At 49.2% G+C, this 18,602-nt stretch overlaps 1 protein-coding gene across 3 annotated transcripts in view; it reads left to right on the top strand.

Annotated features, from left to right (window-relative positions):
* The window catches only part of lrrc1 (leucine rich repeat containing 1), a 322,043-nt gene that overhangs the window by 192,744 nt on the left and 110,697 nt on the right, over nt 1-18,602 (top strand). For all 3 annotated transcript variants that reach the window (XM_072498577.1, XM_072498579.1, XM_072498578.1), the window contains exon 11: nt 14,248-14,363. In XM_072498577.1, the coding sequence (XP_072354678.1) occupies nt 14,248-14,363 (116 nt within the window). The remainder of the gene's footprint in view (nt 1-14,247; nt 14,364-18,602) is intronic.

The following is an 18,602-nucleotide window of genomic DNA, read 5'->3' as shown; positions in this document are numbered from 1 at the left end:
GGAGGCCAGACAGAATCGATACCTGCAGCCATCAGCATCACAAAACACGAGCCATCTGAATATTAATTAGCAATCCCCGGGAACAATGTGCAACAAATTAGGCATACAAAGCCAACCCAGACTTTTCGGCACCAGCAGGATCCTACACAAAGAGAGGTGAACGCCCACCCCAAAACCGCCCATCGATCAAGGAATCGCTCCAGCATTGGAGAGTATCGAACCAAGTGATTGGGACGAAGTCCAATCACTTGGAACCAGGTACAGGGTCCGCCTCGAAAGGCGGGAAGCCCCTGGGGACTATAAGAATAGAGTCCAAGTTCAAATCGACCCTTCTTCACCCTGCTGCAACCCCTGCTGCCTTCTGCTGATCTTCAACGCTCGCTACGAGATAGGCGCTCCTAGCTATCGACCTGTATCAGCTTCGAATCCCGCAGGCTCAGAACCCATACGAAAGGCCATTCGTTTCCCTGACCTGGTGGGCCACTCCCAAAGTTAAGTGTTGGCCTGTTAGTTGTAGGAAATAGCTTAGAAGTAGAATTAATGTATAAGTATTGATTACTGTATATAATAAATGTGCGTTGATTTAACTCTTACTAAGCGGTGTGTTGGATTATTGATCATTACTCTGACTTGAACCACGTGGCGGTATCAGAAAGATACCTGGCGACTCAAGAGCAAAGGTGATAGAACAAGAGCAATTAAACTAAGGCTAAAACGAGCAACATTCTATAGAAAGAATCCAGGCAGTCACCACAGACACCTTTATATCCCTAACATTTAATAAAAGCTGACTTCCTGGTGAACTGCTTACAAGACAGTTACCAGCAATTGAAGGCTCGTGAACAGAGCTCCGCATGTATTTTAAATACGCCTGCACAGATAGTTTCCCTTGATAACTCCACTGTGACCCATCAGTGAGGCCCACTAGCAGTGTTCTAGTTGGAGGTGTTAGTTGAGAGACTGGCACTTGTAGCATTGGTGAAAGCTAAAAAGGCCGAGTTAGATCACAAGCTCCAATTTGATGTTTTTGTATGTTACCAAGCTTTACCCTGGAGAAACCTCACATACGGCAGAGCTTATTTCCTGCTCGAAGTGGAGTTGATTTTAGAAAGTGTTGAGGTACAAAAATAACAAGAAAAATCGGGAGAACATTATTATAGGTTTAAAAACGTTGTCCCATTCTAGCATGCGTCTCTCATCCTCTGAAGGAACTAGATTCCATTTTCGATCCCATTTCCTTGCAAGTAATTTGCTAACATGCCCTTTATGTCCAGTTTATTCTTGGATCTAGTTTGGCAATGGGGGAGAAATTGCAACTTAGCTTTGGAAACACAGCACTTATGTTCAGGGACCCAAGAAGGCATCCAAGTACGTTTTTATGGTCAAGCCCACCAGAAGATTTCTGAAACTTGTTCTTTCGAGTGCAGTTCAAGATGGTATGAGCTGTTATATAGCTATTTTCAGTCAGAAGTTCAATTAATCATTACCAGCAACATTGAGGTTTCACTTGCAGATTTCTCCCATGTTAAACTCCTGAAAAATCTGTCATTGGTTTATGGGTAACAATATTGATGGATGGCGAGGAAGTCATTGAGTGTAATCTCCCAGATAATTATAGCAGGTTTTGAACAGCTTTAAAACTGTTTTATAGGCTGTTTATTATTTTAATGTTCACTAAATCCTTAGGACTGACAGCAAAAGCAAACATTTGAGAAGGCTAATCAGACATTGTTTAGCTTTGCGGGGAGGTTTGTGGTCACTTTAAGCTGACTGTTAAAAGCGTTTGTCTTTGAGTAGCTCAGCCATAGGAATCCTGTAAGCAAGTGAAAGGCAAGACGGTCGTGCAGGATGAACAGATTTCATTGCCAATTCTGAGTATCAAGCGATCTGGAATGTTGTGGCTCATTGTGGTTGTTCGAAGTCTGCTGAAAGGCAAGATTGCTGTCTGGCATTATCTGCAAAAGGCTGATTCCACAGGAACCCAACCCCTCCTGGAGATTATTACCCAAAATATTTTAGGTGCACTCTGGATTGCAGGTGACCTTTGTTGGACCTCTCCTTTTAAAAAAAATTTTTTTTTTTTAATTCTCCTTTTTCATGTTTTCTCCCACATTTACACCCATCAACAATAAACAGTAATCAACAAGATATGTCGATCCCCATAATAACAACGATCCCATCCGCCCACCAACCCCCAAACCTCAACCCGCCTGTTTACACAAACAAATGACAAAAAGGAATCGGGGATTACCCGTAGTCACCCTTAATCTACACGGCTCTCCACCCCCCCCCCCCCCCGCACCTTCCCCCCCCCCCCCCAACCAACGCCATCCAGCCTCTAAGAGAGTACCGTACTGATACCCCAAAGTTGTACCGCCCCCCCCCAGTCCAAGTCTCCAGCTCCTCCTGTCCAATGCCTCTTGTAAAACTCCTCCTCCCAACCTCGGTTCCCTCCCCCAACCTCGGTTCCCTCCCCCCAACTTTCCACCCCGGCTAGACCACTCGGACCCCGTTCTGTCAGGCTCTGATGGCCGCAGCCCCTCCCCCCACCTCACTCCCGTTCACTGGCCGGCTTAAACCGGCCAGCGTGGAGGCCCCTGCCCGGGTCCCTTTCCCCCTTGCCCGGCCCTAGGAAAGCCCAAAGATCCCCTTTTAGCACACAAGCCCCGCATATCCACCTACACCCCAAAGAGCCCTCCATTCGAGTGAAAGTCCCGTCCCTTCCCTTGTCCAAATATATGCAACGTTGGCTCCTTTAGCCTCTACACCCGCGCGCAGTGATACAAAAAAGAAGAAAATACAGTCATGAGGTTACGTCGGCACATGGCCATTCCTCAATTTCTCAGTTCTGCCACAGTCCTTCTGCCTTCGCAAACTCCTCCGCTGCTTCCGCCGTTCCAAAATAAAAGTCCCTGAGCTTGTAAGTCACCCTCAGCTTCGCTGGATATACAATGCCGCACTGCACCTTGCCAATGTACAGTGCCCTCTTCACCCGGTTGAAGGCAGCCCGCCTCTTCGCCAGCTCCACCGTAAAGTCCTGGTATACACGTATACCAGCTCCAGCCCACTGCACCACCCGCTTCTGTTTGGCCCAGCTCAAGACCTTCTCCTTCACACTGTACCTACGGAAGCACAGAGTCACTGCCCTTGGCGGCTCACTTGCCTTTGGTACAGGCCTCCACGACCGATGAGCCCGATCCAGTTCATATCGGGAGGGGTCCTCCCCCTCCCCCAGTAGTTTTGCCAGCATCGCGGCAAAATACTCAGTCGGCTTCAGTCCTTCAACTCCTTCGGGCATCCCCACGACCCTCAAATTCTGTCGCCTGGATCTGTTTTCCAGATCTTCCATTTTTCCTCTCAGATTCTTGTTCGTGTCCATCACCTTCCGCATCTCCTTCCCCATCGAGGCAAGTTGATCACCGTGCTGCAATAACGTCTCCTCCACTTCCTCCCCTTGCTCTCGCACCTCCGCCACTGCTCTCGACACCGCCGTCTTCACCGGGGAAACCGACTCCTCCACCAGCACACTCAAAACCTCCCGCATCTCCTTCCTCACCATCTCCATACATTTCTCAATCTGCGCCAACTGCTTTTGGAATTCCGCAGCAATCACCTTAGTTAGTTCTTCAGCCGTAAGCACTGCGGCCTCCCCTGGTGCTCCAGCCTCCATTTTCTTTGTTGACCCCGCGGTGACCTTTCCCCTCTCCAACGGACTTTCAGCCGCTTTTTTCCCGGCTGTTTTTTTGGTGATTTTCGACATCCTTCTTCTCCTTGCGCTATCTCCCGACTTTTACTGCTGTCGCTGGCCCTAGGACCGGGCGTTACTCCGCGTAAATGCCGTTCCCGAACGGGAGCCCTCCAATGTGCGGCTGCCTCCCGTCCGCTGTCACCGGAAGTCTGTTGGACCTCTCCTTAATCAGCAGCAGCCGTGGTATTAGGAAACTTGAATGAAGAGTCTAGTGAACCATTGTGAATAATTGCATTAAAGGCACATGTTCTGTGAAATTGTTGAATTCTGGGGCGTCATTCTCCGCCGGCGGGAGTCTCCGTTTTGCCGGCGCCCGAGGGTTTCCCGACGGCGTGGGGCTGCCCCACAATGGGAAACCCCATTGACCGGCCGGTGTTACGGAGACTCCCGCCGGCCAGTCGGCGCAGAAATGTGGCGGGGCGGGTAGGAGAATTTCGCCCCTGATGTACAGAGTTGTGAGAGATATTGTTTTCCATGTTTTTCTGTCATACTGACTTACCTTTTACCTACCTGCTTGGAACAGAAGCTCTAGGGTTCCCTGCCTGAGCATTCAAGTCTCTTTATCTCACTCTCCTCCTCCAAGATGCTTCTAATATATCCTTGTGTAGCTCAGTGGCAAATTTTGTTTGATATTGACCATATGAAGTATTTTGGGACATTTTACTATGTTAAAGGTGCTATATAAATGCAAGTTGTGAGTTTAGTTGCATTTTCTTGAACTATGCTTGTCTCTACCATCAGAGAGCTCTTTTTCACTTTAGTAATACATATTTCAACACCGAACAAACTAAATCTATAATAATCATTTGAAGTAGAAAAACTTAAACTTTTTCTGAATCTTAAACCTGCAGAAAAGAGAAGGGTGGCCTTCAATTAATAATAATCTATCTGGACAGATATAAGAATGTCAAACTTCAGGTTGACTCTGGTTGAGGCATTACCATGGAGATTGCATGAGGGAATTATTGTCCCCACACTTAATTCACAATAAGCGCAATGCCTAGATATGTTCTTCTGCCTGCATAGCAATGCCACTTCTAGCAAGCCTACGTGAGCCACATTGCGAGTCTGACTGATGATCTTTAATTGGTTGTTAGTGTAATTCTTAGCACACTGAGCATTGTTCAGGAAGTAGTGCCCAATTTCAGACTCGCATCTAATTATAGAAACTGGTCGGAATTTTCCGGTCATTCGCGCCAGCAGGATTCTCTTGTTCCACTGGCAACGCATTCCCTCCTGCATGGTTCTCGGCGGCTTGGGGTGGCTTTATTTGTAAGGGAATAGAGTAGAAAAATAGGGCAGTCCTGCTAAAACTGTTCAAGGCGCTAGTTAGACCACAGCTGGAATAGTGTGAACAGTTTTGGTCCAATTATCTAAGGAACGATATACTGGCATTGGAGGCAGTCCAGAGAAGCTTCACGAGGTTGATCCTGGGTCTGGAGGAGAGATTTTCTTATGAGGAGAGGTTGAGTAGGTTGGGTCTCTATTCGTTGGAGTTTAATAGAATGAGAGATGACCCTATTGAGACATATAGGATTCTCAGGGGGCTTGATAGGATAGATGCTGAGGGGATGTTTCCTCTTTAAGGAGAGTCTAGGATCAAAGAACAATACAGCACAGGAATAGGCCCTTTGGCCCTCCAAGCTTGCGCCGATTGCGGTCTATCTAGACCAACTGCCTGTATCCTTCAATACCCCGTCTGTTCACGTGTCTATCTAAATAAGTCTTAAAGGTGGCTAACGTATCTGCCTCAACCACCTCACTTGGCAGTGCATTCCAGGTCACCACCACTCTCTATCTAAAAAAAAAATGTCTCCCGCACATCTCCACTGAACCTATCCCCCCCTCACCTTGAACTTGTGCCCCCTTGTAATTGTTAGTTCCATCCTGGAAAAAACCCTCCAACTGTTCACCCTATCTATACCCCTCATAACTTATAAACTAATATCAGGCCGCCCCTCAGCCTCTCTCTCACAAGTAGGCTTACATTAACACTGCAATGAAGTTACTGTGAAAATCCCCTAGTCGCCACATTCCGACACCTGTTCGGGTACACTGAGGGAGAATTCGGAATGTCCTATTCACCTAACAAGTACATTTTCGGGACTTGTGGGAGGAAACTGGAGCACCCGGAGGAAACCCACGCAGACACGGGGAGAACGTGCAAACTCCGCACAGACTGACCCAATCCGGGAATTGAACCCAGTTCCCTGGCGCTGTACATGGACCTTGGAAACCGTGAGGACGAATCCTATAATATATGCTACAGTGCAGCTTGTTACTCTAATGCAAGCCTAACAGATATTTCTGTAATTTGTCTTCAAGCAGAGCTGTTTGGCCATGCTTAGCAGTGGGTCCAACAGACAGGGATTTGGTCCTGCATTAAGAATGATGAGTATTTTGTCAATATAGTCACGCTTGTTGCAAATATTGGTTGGTTTTGTGGCTTTCCAATGCCACCAGACTTTAGTGTTTCTTTTTTTTAGAAAATATTTTATTATGGCATATATTACTTTAAACATCAAATTTCAACAAAAATTTGGTGTGCAATTTTACAGGGGGGTGTAAGGACAGAGATCTGCGGGTTCAAATAGACAGATCTTTGAATGCAGCAGGTCAATGGGCAGCACGGTAGCATAGTGGTTAGCACAGTTGCTTCACAGCTCCAAGGTCCCAGGTTCGATTCCGGCTTGGGTCACTGTCTGTGTGGAGTCTGGACGTTCTCCCCGTGTCTGCGTGGGTTTCCTCCGGGTGCTCCGGTTTCCTCCCACAGTCCGAAGATGCAGGTTAGGTGGATTGGCCATGATAAATTGCCCTTAGTGTCCAAAAAGGTTCGGCGGGATTACGGGGATAGGGAGGAGGCACATGCTTAAGTGGGGTGCTCTTTCCAAGGGCCGGTGCAGACTCGATGGGCCGAATGGCCTCCTTCTGCACTGTAAATTCTATGATTCTAAGTTGAGAAAGATTTTTTTTTTAAAAAGCATGCAGGCGTAGAGTAGAAAAGTGAGGACATGATGAAAAACCTATTGGTTCGGCCTCGGCTGTACTATTGTCCCTTTCTGAACACCGCATCATAAAAATGGTGCAATCACCGCGGAGGAGGGCGGGCAAGAGATTTATTAGAATGGTACCAGGGACGAGAGACTTTCGGCTATGTGGCAGATGAGACTGAATAGGTGGGGATTCCTCTTGCTGTGGCTCTGTGGTAGAATTCTCGTCTGAGTAGGAGGGTTTGGGTTCAAGTCTCACTCCAGAGACTTGAGCACAATCTTGGCTGTTGCTCCAGCTGTAGTTCCTAGGGAGTGCTGCACTGCCAGAGGTGCCATCTTTTGGATGAAACATTAAACCAACTTCTGTCGTCTTGGGTATTTGTAAAAGATTCCATGGCACTGATTGAAGCAGAGCTCGACAGTTGTCCCTGGTTTCTTGGCCAAAGCTTATCCTCCAACCAACATCACTAAATTACATTATCGGGTGATAAACTCATTACAACACGTAGGAGCTTTCAGTCCGCAAAATGGCTGCCCTGTTTCCTTCGTTATAACAGTTACTAAACTTCAAAAAGTACTTAAATCAAAGCAAAATGCTGTGGATGCTGGAGATCTAAAGTGCTGGGAAAAGGCTCTGCTGATCTGGCAGCATCCGTGAAGAGAGAAATAGAGTTAATGTCTCAAGCTGACTCTTTCACAGCTTGAAGAAGCGTTATCCACAGATGCTGCCATATGTGCAGAGTTTATTTTCCAGCATTTTCTGTTTCCGTTTCAAAACAGTTGGCTGTAAAGCACTTGAGAAGGAAATGGAAGAGACATTACTGCAGCACAGTGGTCAACTTGCCTCGATGGGGAAAGAGATGCGGAAGGTGATAGAGATCAACAAGGATCTGCGAGGCAAAATGGAAGACCTGGAAAACAGATCCAGGCGACAGAATTTGAGGATTGTGGGGCTGCCCGAGGGAGTGGAAGGACCGAGGCCGACTGAGTATTTTGCCACGATGTTGGCGAAACTATTGGGGGAGGATCCCTCCCGATATGAGCTGGATCGGGCACATCGGTCATGGAGGCCTGTACCAAAGGCGAGTGAGCCGCCAAGAGTAGTGACTCTGTGCTTCCGTAGGTACAGTGTAAAGGAGAAGGTCCTGAGCTGGGCCAAGCAGAAGCGGATGGTGCAGTGGGCTGGAGCGGGTATACGTGTATACCAGGACTTTACGGTGGAGCTGGCGAGGAGGCGAACTGCCTTCAACCGGGTGAAGAGGGCACTGTACGTTAGCAGGGTGCAGTGCGGCATTGTATATCCAGCGAAGCTGAGGGTGACCTACAAGTTCAAGGACTTTTATTTTGGGACAGCGGAAGCAGCGGAGGGGTTTGCGAAAGCAGAAGGACTGTGGCAGAATTGAGAAATGGTCATGTACCGATGTAGCCTCATGACTGTATTTTTTCTTTTTCGTTTCACTGCGTGCGGGTGTATGGGCTAAAGGAGCCAATGTTGTATATATTTGGACAAGGGAAGAAATGGGACTTTCAGTCGGAATGAGGGTTCTTTGGTGTGTGGGTGTGTATGCGGGGTTCGTGTGCTAAAGGGGATTTCTGGGTTTTTCTTGGAGCCGGGCAAGGGGGAAAGAGACCCGGGCGGGGGCCCGGTTTAAGCCGGCCAGTGAACGGGGATGAGGTGGGGGGAGGGGCTGCGGCCATCGGAGTCTGGCAGAACAGGGTCCGAGGGGTCTAGCTGGGGTGGAAAATTGGGGGGGAAGGAACCGAGGTTGGGGGGAGGAGTTTTACAAAAGGAAGTGGAGGGGAGGAGTTTGGGGTTTACAACTCTTGGGTGTCATTTACGGTACTCTTTTGGAGGTTGGATGGCATTGACTGTCGTTGTTGGGGTGGGGGGGGGCGAGGGGGGGACACTCTATAGGTTAATGGTGGCCATGGGCGATTCCAGACTCCTTTCTCTTTTTCGCCTTTGTTTTTTTTTCCACCGTGGGAGGGTTTGTTTTATTTGATGCATATATTGATAGTTGGGTGGAGTGGTGGGAGGATGGGATCGTTGTTGATTTTCAGGGTATTGACTCTATATTTGTTACCATTTGCTGCCTGTTGGAAGGGTGTAAATTTTGAAGGAAAATGTGAAAATGGAGAATAAAAACATTTATGAAAAAAAAAGCACTTGAGGATATCCTGAGGTTATAAAGAGGAACTTTAGAAGTGCAAACCTTTTTCGTTTCGCGCAGAGAAGGTTAAGGGGAGATTTATTAGAAGCGTTCAAAATTAGGGAGTCTTGTTAAAGTACATGAGAAACCGCCGCACAACAATACGATCGGGAACCAGGGGGAACAGGTTCAAGGTAATTGGCAAAGAAACGCAGGGGAGATGAGAAATATATATGAAGAGTAAATTACAATGATCTGGAATGCATTATCTTAATGGATGATGACGGTGTATTCAGTAATAACTTTGCAAAGTCTTTAAAAGAATACATTTACAGGACTATGGTGAGATGAACAAGCGATTGGACGTAATTGGATAGAACTGCCAACGAGCTGACGCAGCCGCAGCAGCCCAAATGCTGACCTTCTGTGCTGTGATTCAGTATTCTTTTGTTTGCTTTATAATGCACAGTGGAAGGGTGTAGTATTTAGTTATTGGGTCAGCAGTGTAGCCTGTGTACTGCACGTTTATGCATGCGAACATGACATTGAGGCACTTTCATCGATGCCACATTCATTAAATGATAGTCCCCAGGATATTGCTGTGCAAGAAATCAATCTGAGCTCACCAGGCTGTGTGGCGCGCTATAATGAGTGCCTTGTTAATCACTTCCATTATAACTTCAATTATCCGAGTGACGCATCGGAACAGGCGGAGGCCTTATCGCCCCTAGAGCCTTTTCTGCCGTTTAATCAGATCACGATAGATCGATTCTGTTAACAGTCTTAAATCCATTTCCCTGAATTTGCTTACCTGTCAAAAATCTGTCCACCTTAATCTTTAGTTTACATTGCCCCCTTGCATCCCCGCCATTTAGGGTGAAGAGATTTCCTCTTTTCCACTAATGTGGAAAAGGTGCATCTTGATTTTACCCCTGAATGATCTATCTCTACTTTAAGATGGTGCCAACTTGTTTTGGATTCCCTCGCCAAAAGAAATAGTATCCCCCTCAACCATCTACACTTAAGGACTACTAGCCAATTTTACACAACCTGTCCTCTTGAATTAACAGTTTTAGAGTACACAATTTATTTTTCCCAATTAAAGGGCAATTTATCGAGGCCAATCTACCTACTCTGCTCATCTTTGGGTTGTGGTGGCGAGACACAATCATGGGGAGAATGTGCAAACTCCACACGGACAGTGACCCAGAGCCGGTAACTAACCTGGGACCTCGCGCCGTGAGGCAGCAGGGCTAACCCACTGCGCCACCATGCTAAGTTTTAACAGTTTTAACCCTAGTATCATTCTGGTGAATCTGTGCTGTGCTTTCCACAAGCATATTTTGGTTGCGAAGTGCAGAACCCAGAACTGAAGGCACTGCAGATGGAGACTGACCAATGCGTCTTCCTTTATACTCTGCTCCCTGGAAATAAAAGGCAATCCTGTTCTATTGCTTTTAGCCCTTGTCCTCTAGGTTTTAGTGATCTGTGTACATAGATGTCTAAATCTCTTCGCTCCTCTACAGTTTAACGTTTCTCACCATGCAGAGCATGATTCAATTTATTTTGAATCCAAAGTGGATGACCTCACTCTTATCTACTTTGAACTCCATTTGCCACAGTGTTGTCCAGTCATTTAATCTGTCTATACCGCATTGCCGCTTCCTATTCCCCTTCCTGGTCCCACCTGCACAACCTAATTTCACGTGCATACTTGGATACACAATACTCATGTGTGTTATTGTCTGAGAGAGATAGGTATTATATCTAATAGCTGAGGCCTCAGTACAGATCCCTGGGGAACGCCACCTGTTATATCTTGTCAATTTTCCTTTATCCCTGCTCTCTGTGTCGTACCTGCCAATCAGTGTTGCAAGGTTACCTCCAATTGCAAGTACCTTAATTTCTTTTACGCAGCCTTGGTGATGGTGCAGATGTATGGTTGGAAACTTACTTCAGTACAAGCACGTCATGGTCTTCCTCAGCTTCAGGCAATTATGACAAATCAAAATGGTGGACAGAATATGAAATTTGTGAGGCGGACCAAAGGTGAAGGCTCCTGTCTTCCCCATATTTAGTTAAAGGAGAGTTATTCTGGGTAAAAATCATTGCATGTTCATGGGATGTGGATGTAGCTGGCTAAGCCAACATTTATTGCCCATTCCTATTTGTCATTGGGAAAGTGATGTTGGTGGTGAATTGCCTTCTTAAACTGCTGTAGTCCATGAAGAGTAGGTACACCCAAAGTGCTATTAGGAAGGGAATTCCAGAATTTTGACCCAGTGACCGTGAAGGAATGGCGATATATTTCCAAGTTGGGATGGTGAGTGACTCTGAGGTGTGGGCGTTCCCATGGACCTGCTGCTCTTTATATTCTAACTTGAGAGGTGCTGTCAAAGGAGCCTTGCTCAGTTGCTGCAGTGTTTGTGTAGATGGTACACATTGCTGCCACTGTGCATTGGTGGAGTGAATGCTGAAGGCGGTGGATAGAGTGCCAATCAAGTGGCTGTTTGGCCCTAATGGGGTCGAGCTTCTTCAGCGTTGTTGGAGCAGTACACATCCAGGCAAGTAGGGAATATTCCATAACACTCCTGACTTCTAACTTGTAGATGGTGGACAGGCTTTGGAGTCAGGAGGTGAGTTACTTGCCGCAGAATTCCCAACTACTTACCCGCTCTTCAATGCATATCAAAACGTATCATCTGATCAGCTTAATTGCACTCTGTCCAGTCCAAGGCCGGGAGGAAACAGAAGCTTGACATCGCCTATACTTTTGGAAGCGTCAAGCCTAGAGTATTAACAGCTCCTCATTTTTTTCTGGCATAGAGCAATTAATATTGCAGTAATCATAGAATTTACAGTGCAGAAGGAGGCCATTCGGCCCATCGAGTCTGCACCGGCTCTTGGAAAGAGCACCCTACCCAAGGTCAACACCTCCACCCTATGCCCATAACTCAGTAACCCCACCCAACACTAAGGGCAATTTAGGACACCAAGGGCAATTTATCATGGCCAATCCACCTAACCTGCACATCTTTGGACTGTGGGAGGAAACCGGAGCACCCGGAGGAAACCCACGCACACACGGGGAGGATGTTCAGACTCCGCACAGACAAGGGCTTTTCACAGTAACTTAATTGAAGCCTACTTGTGACAATAAGCGATTATGTTTGTTTCAGTTTTGTGGCCTTACCGTTTCATTTTCATGCTACCCTTGAACTGGGAGGTTGGTAAAGTGACTTGTTTCCTAGACTTTTGTCAACACTGCTCCATTAATAATTGTTAGCGCATGAGGAAAGCATGCTTTTGCTTTATTTCTTTCTCTCTCTCTCTCTCTCTCTCCCACCCTCTCCTGCAAGCCTGCCTACCCAGTGAGGAAGTGACTTGTTCCATCTTGCTGTTTCCCAGCTTTCCAAGTTGCCCCCCTCCCCCCTCTGCCTACATAATGAATTACACCAAGTTCGGTTGCATTGTCAGGGGGAGCAGCACGTTGGAATCTTTCCTATGAGTGGGGGGAGGGGGGAAGAAATAAACAGGTCACTTCAACCTAATGTGTTCTTCACAGCTTGATCAATGTCAGTGCTGTTAGAGAGGTCGGGGAGTTACTTGCCTACCTAGCGTGGCAGAATGATGGATGAGCAGAGGATTAAGGAGGAGAGAAAACCAGAGATTGTTTTTTTTCTTAAAAAAAATCAAAAATTGTTTAAATCCAGATGGTGATTATTGTAAAGGTTAAAGCTGTGTCTATTTTGACAGTCACGCCAACTGCAGTCAGTTCAGAAGGCTGATCAAGTTTCTTTCCACTGTTCGATTTGACTGCTTTTTATACTAAATCACCTGACAGTTTCAGACATCATGAAACTCGATCACCTACCAACGTTTACAGCTTTTCTGATTCAAGCAGGCTTCACATTTTGTTCAAAATTGGCACCTTAGCATTTGTAAATTCTCCAATCGTTATTTTCAGTTGGATTTGGGTGGACTGTGGATGAATACAGATCCAATTCAAGAGCGGACTATACGGTCAATGGAAGAGTCCTGGGGAAAATTGATGTACAGAAAGATCTGGGAGTTCAGGTCCATTGTACCCTGAAGGTGGCAACGCAGGTCGATAGAGTGGTCTAGAAGACATACAGCATGCTTGCCTTCATCGGACGGGTATTGAGTACAAGAGTCGGCAGGTCATGTTACAGTTGTATATGACTTTGGTTAGGCCACATTTGGAATACTGCGTGCAGTTCTGATCACCACATTACCAGAAGGATGTGGATGCTTTCGAGAGGGTGCAGAAGAGGTTCACCAGGATGTTGCCTGGTATGGCGAGTGCTAGCTATGAAGAAAGGTTGAGTAGATTAGGATTGTTTTCACTGGAAAGACGGAGGTGGAGGGGGGACCTGATTGAGGTCTACAAAATTGAGAGGTATGGACAGGGTGACTAGCAACAAGTTTTTTCCAAGAGTGGGGGTGTCAATTACAAGGGGTCACGATTTCAAGGTGAGAGGGGGAAAGTTTAAGGGAGATGTGCGTGGAAAGTTTTTTACGCAGAGGGCGGTGAGTGCCTGGAACGCTTTGCCAGCGGAGGTGGTAGAGGTGGGCACGATAGCGTCATTTAAGTTGCATCTAGACAGATATATGAACGGGCGGGGAACAGAGTGAAGTAGATCCTTGGAAAATAGGCAACAGGTTTAGATAAAGGATCTGGATCGGTACAGTCGGGGAGGGCCGAAGGGCCTGTTCCTGTGCTGTAATTCTCTTTGTTCTTAAAACTAGCCAATTTTGTCTCCTGTTTCAGCTTGCAAGTAGTCAGTAAAAACCTTGACTCAAATCTATGGCGGTGAACTTGATCGGCTTTCTGCTTTCTATGGTGTCTGTGGGGCAGTAGTTGGGTTGATGTGTGGCTCTGTCTGACACAGGTAGTTTAATAATGCTCCACAATATGAGATGACTTTACATAATTCCAAGACTTCAGTGTGATTGGAGGCTTACCTTGCCTGATGACATCACTGCTGCTGAGTGCACAGAGATCCTCTTGACCTGGTGTCAGATTTAAGCTGCCATTGGGAAAGGAGAATACAATGCCACAGCGTTCGCTAGATCTTTACGGGCAGCTTTCTTCAAGGTCAACGGTTAGCGCCTGTACTTCACTGCTGGCCACAACATCTGGGCCAATTATTAATTAATATTCAGTCACTGGTATTGGTTGCGGGCACTGCTATTGCAGGCCAGCTGTTTGTGCTTGTTATGTGTCATAGTGAATTGAAAGTTCTAAATTAGTATCACAATGAAGAAGGTAAATTCTAATCCTTTGAGACAGCAAAGAAAATGGCGGTTTTCCTAACCTTTCTGGTTTCAAATGCAGATTGGTGGGTGCTGTAGCCTTAACGTCTTCAGTCTACGAGATAACAGATTAACAAAAATCCCGGCAGACATTTCGCAGGCTACTGAGCTTCACGTGTTGGACTTGGCTGGAAACAGGTAGGCGTGTTTTGGAGGTAACGGGTTCCCACATTTGGCATGCTTACTTATATTGCTGCTAGAGTTGATAAGAACAGTGAAAAATTAGTATACTCTTTCAGGTGACAATGTTGCTGGTGAAACACAGATCATTTATGTGTCAATTTAGCACAGGTTTAAATGTGCACAGACCTAAACAGAAAATAAATTGTCTTGAAATTCACTTTCGATGTTGTGCAGTGTCTCAGAGCTTTAAAAATGCATCTGTCACCTTAATGAACACGGATATGAGTTCTATAGCAATCACTCTTACTTAAAAATTCAATATTGCTGTATTCTCTAAAATCCAACAAAGAGTGACCATTGCAACCAAGCTCTCCTGTGAACAAACCTTCCTTTAATCCATGCAGTTTTCCATGACAACAGCAAATGCAGAGACCAAGGTCACCCAATAATGTGAGAAAATGACTGCCATCGCTCGCTTTCATTTGCAGCATAATGAGAGGGGGTGTAATCGTGTATCAAGCTCTCTCACGCCACAAAATGCTGGATAAAGTGGAACCAATTAAGTACTCTATTGCACACAGTCTGGAAATGCCTCAGTCTCCCGTTAGACACCTGATTGTTGATCATGCAGACCCTTCCAGGCTGTGAGCAACCTCACCACGCCTTTGAACCTCCACGCCTGCACCATTTAACTGGCCCCCATCAAGAGGAGTCACTGCAATCTGACATCTTCCGTCAATAAATGTGGACAAAGCAGCTGTGGGGCATTTGCTAATCTGAATGATAACACAGGCAGCACATTGAGCAGGGGGAATTCCAAGACATGTGCCCTCATTCTGCAGCTGTACTGTACCTCTGCATCCTTCCCAGCTCAACTCCTCCACAGATCAGCACACCACAAACTGCTGCCTGGATGGCGAGACCCTGGCCCCTCTGTTAGTTCCGCCGGTATCCAGGCAGACAAACTCTCCCTTATTTTAAGGATAGGGTATGTTTTGGATCAGGGGTCAGTGAAGGGTCTCCAGGGGGTCTGGAGAACTGGCAGTCGCTATGTGACTGGCAAATGCTGTTTCATAAGGAGCAATTTCATAAATAACTACAAGGTGGCGAGGTCAGGCCTCAGAGAGGCACTTGTAAATGGTAGGGGGGGAGCAGGTTTGGACCTCAGAAAGGTGGGTATGTATGTGTGTCAGAGATGGGGGGTGAGAGTGCTTGTCTGTGTGAGAAGGGGGTGAGTGGGGGTATTTGTGAGCGGAGGTGAGTGAGTGTGGGCTGAGTGAGTGGGGTAGGGTGTCTGAGTGGGGTGGGATGTGTGTGTGTGAGTGGGTGGGGTGAGGTGTGTGATATATATATATATATGTGCGTGTGGAAGTGGTGTGAGTGCGCGCACGTGAGTGGGATGTGGGTGTGTGTGCGTGTACGAAGGAGGTGTGTGCGCGCACGCGCATGGGGGGGTGTGTGCGCACGCGAGTGCGCACGAGTGAGATGCATATGTCTGTGCATGCACGCATGAGTGGGGTGTGTTTGCATGCACAACTGTGGGGGGGATGTGCACGTTGGGAGTGCTTGAGAGAGGGGTGGGTATGTGTGTGTGTGAGCAAGGGATGTGTCTGTGAGCGAGGGATGTTTGTGTGTGTGCGCGTGAGCGAGGGGTATTTGTGTTTGTGTGTGTGTGCACGTGTGTGTGAGCGAGGTGTGTTTGTGCATGTGTGTGTGAGCGAGGTGTGTTTGTGCGTGTGTGCGTGAGCGAGGTGTGTTTGTGCGTGTGTGCGTGAGCGAGGGTTGTTTGTGCGTGTGTGCGTGAGCGAGGGGTGTTTGTGCGTGTGTGCGTGAGCGAGGGGTGTTTGTGCGTGTGTGCGTGAGCGAGGGGTGGGTGTGTGTGCGTGAGCGAGGGGTGGGTGTGTGTGCGTGAACGAGGGGTGTTTGTGGGTGTGTGTGTGCGTGAGCGAGGGGTGTTTGTGTGTGTGTGCGTGAGCGAGGGGTGTTTGTGCGTGTGTGCGTGAGCGAGGGGTATTTGTGTTTGTGTGTGTGTGCACGTGTGTGTGTGAGCGAGGTGTGTTTGTGCGTGTGTGCGTGAGCGAGGTGTGTTTGTGCGTGTGTGCGTGAGCGAGGGTTGTTTGTGCGTGTGTGCGTGAGCGAGGGGTGTTTGTGCGTGTGTGCGTGAGCGAGGGGTGTTTGTGCGCGTGTGCGTGAGCGAGGGGTGGGTGTGTGTGCGTGAACGAGGGGTGTTTGTGGGTGTGTGTGTGCGTGAGCGAGGGGTGTTTGTGGGTGTGTGCGTGAGCGAGGGCGTTTGTGGGTGTGCGTGCGTGAGCGAGGGGTGTTTGTGTGTGAGTGGGTGGGTGGGGTGAGAGGGTGGGGGTGGGGGGTGAGGGGTGAGTGAGGGTTTGGGGGTGAGTGAGGGGGTAGGGGGTGAGTGAGGGGGTAGGGGGTGAGTGAGGGGGTAGGGGTTGAGTGAGGGGGTGAGTGAGGGGGTAGGGGGTGAGTGAGGGGGTAGGGGGTGAGTGAGGGGGTAGGGGGTGAGTGAGTGGGTAGGGGGTGAGTGAGGGGTGGGGGGTGAATAAATGGTTGAGGGGTGACTGAGGGGGTGAGGGGTGGGGGGTGAGTGAGGGTGTGAGTGAGGGGGTAGGGGGTGGGTGGGGGGGTGAGTGAGGGGGTGGGGGGTGAGTGAGGGAGTGGGGGGTAAGTGAGGGAGTGGGGGGTAAGTGAGGGAGTGGGGGGTAAGCGAGGGGGTGGGGGTTAAGTGAGGGGGTGTGGGGGTGGGTGAGGGGGTTGGGGAGTGTGAGGGAGTGGGGGGTAAGTGAGGGGGTGTGGGGGTGGGTGAGGGGGTAGGTGGAGGGTGTGGGTTGGGGGGTGGGTGAAGGGGTAGGGGGTGAGTGAGGGGGTAGGGGGTGAGTGAGGGGGTGGGGGGTGAGTGAGGGGGTGGGGGGTAAGTGAGGGAGTGTGGGGGTGGGTGAGGGGGTTGAGTGTGAGTGAGGAGGTGGGGGGTGAGTGTGGCGGTGGGGGGTGTGTGAGGGGGTGGGGGGTAATTGAGGGGGTGGGGGGTAAGTGAGGGGGTGGGTGTGAGTGAGGGGGTGGGGGTGAGTGAGGGGGTGGGGGTGAGTGAGGGGGTGGGGGTGAGTGAGGGGGTGGGGGTGAGTGAGGGGGTGGGGGGTGAGTGAGGGGGTGGGGGGTTGGGTGAGGTGGTGGGGGGCTGAGTGAGGGCGTGAGGGGTGAGTGAGGGGGTGGGGGGGTATGGGGTGAGTGAGGGGGTGGGGGGTGGGTGAGGGGGTTGAGTGTGAGTGAGGGGGTGGTGGGTGAGTGAGGCGGTGGGGGGTGAGTGAGGGGGTGGGGGGTGAGTGAGGGGGTGGGGGGTGATTGAGGGGGTGGGGGTGATTGAGGGGGTGGGGTGAGTGAGGGGGGGGTGAGTGAGGGGGGGGTGAGTGAGGGGGTGGGGGGTGAGTGAGGGGGTGGGGGGTGAGTGAGGGGGTGGGGGGTGAGTGAGGGGGTGGGGGGTGGGTGAGGGGGTGGGGGGTGAGTGAGGGGGTGGGGGGTTGGGTGAGGTGGTGGGGGGCTGAGTGAGGGCGTGAGGGGTGAGTGAGGGGGTGGGGGGTATGGGGTGAGTTGAGAGTGTGAGGTGGTAGGGGGTGAGTGAGGGGGTGGGTGAAGGGTGGGGGGGTGAGGGGGTATGGGGTGAGTGAGAGTGTGAGGTGGTAGGGGGTGAGTGAGGGGGTGGGGGGTGAGTGAGGGGGTGGGGGGGTATGGGGTGAGTGAGAGTGTGAGGTGGTAGGGGGTGAGTGAGGGGGTGGGTGAAGGGTGGGGGGTGAGGGGGTATGGGGTGAGTGAGAGTGTGAGGTGGTAGGGGGTGAGTGAGGTGGTAGGGGGTGAGTGAGGGGGTGGGGGGTGAGTGAGTGGGTGGGGGGGTATGGGGTGAGTGAGAGTGAGAGGTGGTAGGGGGTGGAGGAGGGGGTGGGTGGTGGGTGAGGGGGTATGGGGTGAGTGAGAGTGTGAGGTGGTAGGGGGTGAGTGAGGGGTTGGGGGGTGGGTGAGGGAGTGGGGATGAGGGGGTATGGGGTGAGTGAGGGTGTGAGGTGGTGGGGTGGGGGTGAGTGAGCAAAATTTGTTGACTTTGATTTTTTTTAAATTAAGGTAAAGTGTTATTGCTGCTGACAATTGCCTGGCCGGAACTGAGATATTACGTGGGAGGGATAGACATGAGGAGCAGCGTTTAAAATGAAGTCAACTTGATTTAAGATTGAAGCCTTAAATCAGCCTTAA

The sequence above is a fragment of the Scyliorhinus torazame genome, chromosome 4, assembly GCF_047496885.1.
Source record: "Scyliorhinus torazame isolate Kashiwa2021f chromosome 4, sScyTor2.1, whole genome shotgun sequence".
NCBI classification, from domain to species: Eukaryota; Metazoa; Chordata; class Chondrichthyes; order Carcharhiniformes; family Scyliorhinidae; genus Scyliorhinus; species Scyliorhinus torazame.
Note: the sequence above shows the minus strand (reverse complement) of the source record. Positions and strands in the feature narration are given on the sequence as shown.